General features: G+C 38.1%; 1 protein-coding gene across 4 annotated transcripts in view; it reads right to left on the minus strand.

The window, feature by feature from the left end:
* Wdr17 (WD repeat domain 17) overlaps nt 1-8523 on the minus strand; it is an 81726-nt gene that overhangs the window by 26291 nt on the left and 46912 nt on the right. For all 4 annotated transcript variants that reach the window (XM_013352051.2, XM_026786964.1, XM_026786963.1 and 1 more), the window contains 3 exons: nt 6856-6942; nt 3055-3219; nt 1040-1242 (listed from right to left, as the gene is read on the minus strand). In XM_013352051.2, the coding sequence (XP_013207505.1) occupies nt 1040-1242; nt 3055-3219; nt 6856-6942 (455 nt within the window). The remainder of the gene's footprint in view (nt 1-1039; nt 1243-3054; nt 3220-6855; nt 6943-8523) is intronic.

Raw genomic sequence — 8523 nt, forward strand, 5'->3', positions numbered from 1 at the left:
AAGTCAGGGATGGTAATGCCTCCAGACAATCCTTTATTGTATAAGATTGTTTTGGCTATCCTGGGTTTTTTGTTTTTCCATATAAAGGTGATTATTGTCTTCTCCAGATCTGTGAAGAATTTTGATGGGATTTTGATGGGGATTGCATTGAATCTATAGATTGCTTTTGGTAGAAAAAGCAAATGGTTGTGAAGGCAAGGATTTGATCTGCTTTGCCTAGAGCATGTTTTTAAATCTTCATCTGCCTACTTACTCCTAGCAAGGCTTTAGAATAACAGAAAATGCAAATACAAATGGGTAATTTGCTTTCTATTTTAAGCTTATCTGTACTAACAATTGTAATATTCAAGAAAAAAAACCACTGCCTGCAATAACTTCAAATAAAGTAATGGACAGATGATACTGGCTCGTTTTGTGTATCAACTTGACACATACTAGAATCGTCAGAGGAAGGAGCCTCAGATGACAAAAATGTTTCAAATGGATAAGATCCAGCTGTAAGGCATTTTCTGTAAGGCGTTTTCTCATTTAGTGATCAATGTGGGAGGGCCCAGCCCATGATGGGTAGTGCCGTGCCTGGGCTGCTGGTCTTCAATACTATAAAAAGGTAGGCTGAAGAAGCAATAAGAAGCAACCTAATAAGCAGCTCCCTTCCATGGACTCTGCCTCAGCTCCTGCCTCTGAAATCCTGCCCCATTTGAGGTCCTGTCCTGACTTCTGTGATGAACAGCAATGCTGAAGTGTATGCCAAATAAACCCTTTCCTCTCCGACTTGCATTTTGGTCGTGGTGTTTTGTCGCAGCAATAGAAACCCTAACTAATACAGTAGATAAGTTGTATCCATGCTATTATTAATTTCATATTCTTTGGCTATTTTTTGGCAATTCTAATAGTTTTATTAAAAAATAGATGTGTTTTCTCCAATGTGAAATAGTGTCATTTCAAGATGAAATGCTGTGACTTATTTAAAAATACGGCATTGCTCAAAATATAAGCATCATAATTGCAACAAAATAACAAATACATGGAAAAAATTTACCATATACATCTGCACCATGATCATACGCAGTGTCTAGGCAAACTCCATCTCGAGTATCCCATACTTTGATAGTGTAGTCCCAGCTTCCAGATATTAGCAGGTACGGAATCTCTGTATTCCACATTAATCCCCTTACAGGTGCAGTGTGTCCACTGAGAATGTTTATACAAGCATCTCGAGTATAATCCCAGATTCGAATAGAGCTGAAAGACAGTTTTATGTCTATATTATAATTTATACCAGATAGTAACATTGTCTTATTACAACACAATGCTTATTTTCTTAACATATTTAAAAAGAATTTTTTGGGATTGGAGAGAAGGTTGGTAGGCTAAGAGCAATAGATACTCTTCCAGAAGATATGGTTTCAATTCTCAGAACTCACAAGGTGGCTCATAACCATGCATAACTCTAATTCCAGGTGATTGAATGCCCTCTTCTGGCCTCCTTGGGCACTAAACATGTACAAGGTACACAGAGGAAAGCAAAACACCTATGTGTGTAGAACAATAAAAAATTTAAAAGCATTTTATGTACAAGACTTGTGAATTTTCTCTTTACAGTGACATAAATGAATATATTAGAGTTGTCTATTCTAACATAGTTTTTCATTTGATTGGTAATTTATCATGTATACCAAATACAGTGTTTTAGAATTTTTAAAAACAATTTTTGTTATTATTTTTATCAGTTTGTTTTGATTTTTATTTTGTTTTTATTTTTGTTTTTGGGGAGAGAGAAGAAGAGAGGGAACATGAAGGAGGAGCTGGGAAAGGGGAAGGAAAAATGATCAAAATATATTATATAAAAATTTTAATCAAAATAAGAAAAGATAATCTTTCAGAATTTATATGAATAAGAAAGGAATTAGTATAAACCAGTAGCTCTAAAGAGACTAACTAGGTTACCCAGGACAATGTTTAAAAGTTAAAGATGCATTAGAAATGTATAAATGTAGCCGGGCGATGGTGGTGCACGCCTTTAATCCCAGCACTCGGGAGACAGAGGCAGGCGGATCTCTGTGAGTTCGAGACCAGCCTGGTCTACAGAGCTAGATCCAGGACAGGCTCCAAAGCCACAGAGAAACCCTGTCTCGAAAAAACAAAAAAAAAAAAAAAATGTGTAAATGTCATCCATGCTAATTAATGGTAATTACTGCATGGGGAGTAAACAACCTGAATTTAGTAAAGGCTTCTAATTGTCATTAAAATGAAAATAGCACATCTTTACAGATTAAATTTAAGAAAATTATGAGATGACACAGTTTTCCATGCAGAATGCAATTTAGATATTGAACTCTATGCTGAGAGACTGGAATAGTCTCATGAATAAAAGTATATCCAACTTCATACAATAATCATATTGCAAATGATTTCTCCTAGTTAGTTGGAATTTAATCCAAAAAAGCAAAGGTGAAAATCCTCAGCTATCCAATAAGAATCTGGAGGTATTATGCACTATGATTTAATTTATACAAAGTAAGGTTATTGTTAACATAATTTTATCTTCAAAAAGTGATTAAACAAATTATAATCTCAAAAGTAAGGGAAAATACACAATATTTCAGAAATTCTTGCCAATAGAAAAAAGCGTAAAAATTTCCAATGTTTTGCTTTAAGATAAATTTTATAGTCAGTTTTTATTCCAGTTTTGACAAGAATACAAATGTTTTCTACATTAAACATAAAATGTTATAAATTATCTCAATTTATAAATATTTATTTCAGATCTTTTAAGTTTATAGTTATTTTTCTATGAATATTCTTGATAATAAGCTAGAAATGAGAATTCACATTGAGGAACATAAATAAGACAATTAAAATCAAGAATACAGCGGCAGTGTGAACAGGATAGGATTTAATTTATTCTTCAGGACTTATTTTGAGTCCTTCTTAGTTGTCTACATGTTAAGTGCTTATATCTCTCCATAAATTGTTGTTACAACATATGCATACCTGGGAAACTGTAAGTTTATGATTTAAAGAACAAGAATATTAGACTCCAAAAATACATACCCATCATCAGAACCGCTGCAGAGAATCCCTTCCCTCAGAGGAGACCACTTAACATGGAAGACTCGTGCTGTGTGCCCACTAAACACCTTCAGTGGCTGGCTAGAACTAGTGGCTACACAGAAGATCCGGACGTTTTTGTCTTCACAGCCAGTGGCTATCATATCTCTGAAATGCCACCCATGGAGTGTTAAAATATGACAATCAAAGATTAACTACTGCTAACAATTTTAAAAGTATGTCACAGTTCTAATTACTAAAGATGTTCTTCTTGCTTCCTTGATATAAAATATATTAGCTCTAACTACACAGCTGCTCATTTGTCGAAACTGAATCGTTGTGTAGTTTCATTCTCAGTGTTCATTTTTCATTGGCTGATTTTGTGCTTCCTTTATTATAGACCCTAAGTTGACCCTAATTTTAAGCATCTCAGGCTTAAAATTTCTTATGCTTCTCAAACAGTACTTTTTCATTTATTTTGTCTTATGACGGTCCCACACAGTGAGTGATGAGATTTGTTTACTTACTGCTCACCCAATTATTATGATACACAATAGACCTTTTTTTTTCTTTCTGTGGAATATTTCACCTAAGGTTGAACATAGATAATATCTACCTGGTTCTCAGTAAAAAAAACCTAATTTTTAAATTTTTATTTTTGTCTTTTGTTGTATTTCCCACTTACTCAACCTCCCCCCTTTCTCCCAGGATCTACCCTTCCCAGCTCCACATCTTTCTAACAATTTTGTGTAGAAATGAAACAGAAATAAGATGTTTCTCCTAAAGAAAGTTTTTGAGGGTCTTCTGGATTCTCTTTATTATCTAAGGAAGAAGACCAGGAGGAGACCGGATCCTTCATCTATATCTAAAACGTTGCTGTCTCTAAGACTATACAATACCGATTGTCTTCCAAGATTTAATGAATTTTTTTATGCTTAAAAAGGGAGCCTGCATTTTTGTTCTACAATCAGTGGGATAATATTCAGGAATTTACCCAGAAGAATGGTGTGTGCAGCTCTGTGTTTCCTTTTGTTCTTTGTACTGGGGGTAGAAGCTCTGGGATCTCACATGTGCTGGGCAAGCCTTTACCTCTGCTTGCTCCCAGACCTGTGTTTTAAATGTTCAACAACCACGGTATAACAAATATCACTGTGCTGGATATTCAATCACATAGTGAACCCCAAGTTTGCATTTGTGTGAATTAAATAAAATCAATCTTGGGTCAGGAGGCCGAGTTAGCAAATAGTTGATAGAAAGTCATCATAGGGAGCCAGAAGGAGTCTGGAAGATGATAGAGAGATGTGCAGAAAGTAGGGAGGGACTTTGTGTGGAATGGGTTTTAATTTTTGGAAGGAGGGGAAGGGCCATCTCTTTTTCAGAGAAGCAGGCAAAGAGAAAAGGTCAGCTAGTTGCTACCTCTCTGAGCTAGCAGGTTTTTGACTAGCTTCTGGCTCCCAAATCTTATTGATAAATAAAACGAGGGAGATTTAATTAAAATCATTTTTTTGGTGGCAGCCACAGAGCTGGTGCCTGTGGGAACAATATTCCCAGCAGGCTGCAGCCTGAGCAGCTGGGCCACTGGCAGAGAAGCAGGCTTTAAACTACAGAGCCACAGGTACTGGCTGAAGGGCAGCAGACTAAAGCCTAGCCTCTGTTCTGATGGGAAAACAACAGGTGACAGAGAAAAGGCAGACATCATAAGACATGTAACTTCTGAAAGGACTTTGAAGGAATCCAAAACCAACCCTATAAATACCCAAACTGCATAATATCTGGAACGGGCATGTTGGGATATAAATATTCAGCAATAACCACAAGTCATGAGGAATTGAGTCAGATTGTATTCAGCAATAGTCCAGCTGTAAAAAACTGCTTAGTCCCAACCTGATACTTCCTGGTAGTGAGTGTGTGTGTGTGTGTGTGTGTGTGTGTGTGTGTGTGTGTGTGTGTGTGTGAGTGTGTGTGGCCCCAAACCCTCTAAATGTGATTCACCTTCATCTCATGGAAAGGTTGGGGCCTCTTGCAATTCCAATATAGTGGTCTCAGCCTGTTGAGACTGATTCTGCTTTTTTGCTTCACTTTTCTTCCGAGTATAACCAGCATTGGTGGTTATGACAGGGCATGAAATGATAGGGTATGGAAAACACCACCACCACCAAAGCCTCCTGCATGGCAGCCTTTGTTGTCAATGATTGTTAGTCTTCAAGACAAGAAATGAGGGGGAATGTCAGCCTGGTCATGAGCTAATTTTGTATATCAGCTAGTTATATGCTAATAAATTCTGTTATTGACTGGAGCATACCTACTGGAAGAAACACAGATCCATTATTTTGTATTGTATATTATTTGTTTCAGGAAGCATGTTTTTAATATTTAATTATGCTTTCCATATTTAGTACAGGGAAGCATAAGAGAATTCATGGTGTTTTTGACAATATCTAAAGATAGCTTCCATTTAAAACACACTACTTATACCCTATAAAAGAAGGTTTTAAGCAAAATTATTTGAAGTGCAGTCAGTTGGAGGTCCAATTTTACTGGAATTTTACTTGTATTTAATTTTAAATGGAAGTTGATTCTTACAGGATAAGTAGTTCTCATGCAAGCCTGTCTTTCAAATCCACCCACTGAAGTTCTACATCTTGGGAAATTATGCAACGCAGAGGCTGTTGACTGTGCTGGGGGGGGGGGAGTAGAAAGTCAATGCAGAACTACTGAGATGCTTAAAGAAATTAGAAAAAGAACCATGTTTGTCTAAGAGTCACACATTGAATAGGCTCACTTCTAATTTTTATTAGTTTTATTAGCAGTGTGTTTTTCTCCAGTATATCATAAAATGATTTTGAAGATGGTAAATCGTATTTTTAAGTCATATAAGAAAGCACCTTGGTGCTAGGGAATTTCCTGGGAGTCCGCACGAATGACCCCAGCTAAGAATCCTAGCAATAGTGGAGAAGGTGCCTGAACTGGCCTTCCCCTATCATCAGATGTGACTACCCTAATTGTCATCAGAGAACTTCCATCTAATAACTGAAGGAAGCAGATACAGAGATCTGCAGCCAAGCTCTGGGCTGAGCTCCTGGAGTCCAGTCAAAAAGAGGGAGGGGCGATTATATGAGTAGGAGGGTTCAAGATCACGATGGGGAATCCCACAGAGACAGCTGACCAACTAAAGCTAGTGGGAGCTCATGGACTCTGGACTGACAGTTGGGGAGCCCGTATGGGACCAAACTAGACCTTCCGAATGTGGGTGACAGTTGTGCTTTGTCTGTTTGTGGAGCCACAGGCTTCCTGGTGCATGAGTTGGCAAGAGCCCAATCTCTATGGTGGGATGCCTTGTTTAGCCTTGATGTTAAGGAGAGGGGCTTGGTCCTGCCTCAATTTGATATGCCAGGCTTAGTTGCCTCCCCACTGTAGGCTTTACACTCTCTGAGAAGTGGGTAAGTTGAGGAGGTGGGGAGAAGCAGGAGGAGGAGTGAGCGGGGTAACTGGTTGGTATGTAAAGCGAAAAAAAAGAGAGAAAGAGAGAAAGAGAGAGAGGAAAAGAGAGGAAGAAGAAGAAGAGGAGGAGGAGGAGGAGGAGGAGGAGGAGGAGGAGGAGGAGGAGGAAGAGGAGGAGGAGAAAGAAAAGAAAGTACCATGGACTACAAAGAGCCAAAACAAATGGACAGTTACCGTGCTCTTCATCTGCCAGAAAAAGAAATTAATATCCAAGGAGAATAGGTATTATCTAGGGGAGTAGCTTTAAAGTTCTGTTTCCAATCTCTCAAATACAATTATTATTATTTGGAAAAACGAACTTACTTGTTGTTTTGACTCCAATCACAACCGAACACTGCAGCTGGGTGTTTGTACTTGTGTAGAAGTTTACCATCAATTGTTCGGATGATACTAAAATTAGGTAAACAAAGTCATAATTGCCACTTTCAAAGGTCAGTATTCTAAGATAAAAGCCATCTCTGAAATTGCAAAGAACATTTAAAGGAAAAAGAGGGGCTAGATGTGGGGACACAGAGACAGAGGGATATAGATGTCTATGAGTTCAAGGCCAACCTGGTCTATATAAAAAGGTCCAGGTCAGTGAAGGTTATACAAAGAGACCCGAAAACACACACACACACACACACACACACACACACACACACACACACACACACGAGTCAACCATGAGAAGCTTAATAGAAACAGACCACCCAAAGGAAGTTCTTCCCACCATTATCACCTGCCAGTGTAGGACTCAGTCTTGATAAGCTTAATGGAGGCCTGGGTCTTAGTAGTTTACCCTGAAGCAATACCTGATTGCAGGAAGGACCACAAACTGGAGATTACCCAAGAACCACCAAAAAACAGACCATCCAATGGAAATTCCTAATGTTCCAACCTTTGTAGATAAAATCACCTTCCAGCACACACTCACCAGGAGACCCCTAGATAAATGTCAGCCAATCAGGGGTCCTGAACCTTAGAAATCCCTTACCCCCACCCCGACCTTTACTACTATAAAAACCCAGCTGAAACTGAGCTCGGGACTCTCCCATTATTTCAATACGTTGGACACAAGGAGAGACGGAGTTTGCAAACTTGTATAAAATAAAGGCTCTTTGCTTTTATATACAGGACTTAGTCTCCTTGTTGGTTATTGGGGGACTTCGCGGATGTAGCATAACAACACACACACACAAATGATGAAACCAATTACACATCTACTTCACATAATATGAATTACCATAATCCATTTAGATCAAATTATAGGTGATAACTGATTCAGAAGCTATTTGGTTAAAAAGTTTTCTTAATTATAGAAAAATATAATTTCAAGTACTACCAGATATATAACAGATATATTAGATTTTCAGCTTGAAATTTAAGTGCTTAAAATTTATTTTGCTTGCTCATTCACAAAATTCATTCAATGCACTATTTGACCAAGAACGAAACTTACATTACAATATTTTCCCTGGTGTATATTCAGTAATGCAACTTAAATTCAGAGGTCCTTAATACAGAAAAGTGTCCTTTATTATTTGATAATAGGAAATAATCTCTGTTAGCTTATTTTATTATTGTCACAATACAAGTGCTATTGACTCCCCTGGAGATTAATCTCTTTAGAAGATGCTTTTATTTTATTTTTTAAAGAAAATAAATTTTCCTTTTTCATTTTACATACCAATCCCAGTTTCCACTACCTCCCCTCCTCCTATTCCCCTCATCTCCCCAAACCCACTCTCCATCCATTCCCCAGAGAGGACAAGGCACATTGCTCCAAGGAAGGACCAAGGCCTTCCCTACTGTATCCAGGCTAAGTAAGGTATCCGTCCAAAAAAAAAAAAAAATGGGTTGCAAAAAACTAGTACAAGCAGCAGGGACAAATCTTGGTGCTACTGCCGGGCGGTGGTGGCGCACACCTTTAATCCCAGCACTCGGGAGGCAGAGGCAGGTGGATCTCTGGGAGTTCGAGACCAGCCTGGT

The sequence above is a fragment of the Microtus ochrogaster genome, linkage group LG7_11, assembly GCF_000317375.1.
Source record: "Microtus ochrogaster isolate Prairie Vole_2 linkage group LG7_11, MicOch1.0, whole genome shotgun sequence".
In the NCBI taxonomy this organism is placed as follows: Eukaryota; Metazoa; Chordata; class Mammalia; order Rodentia; family Cricetidae; genus Microtus; species Microtus ochrogaster.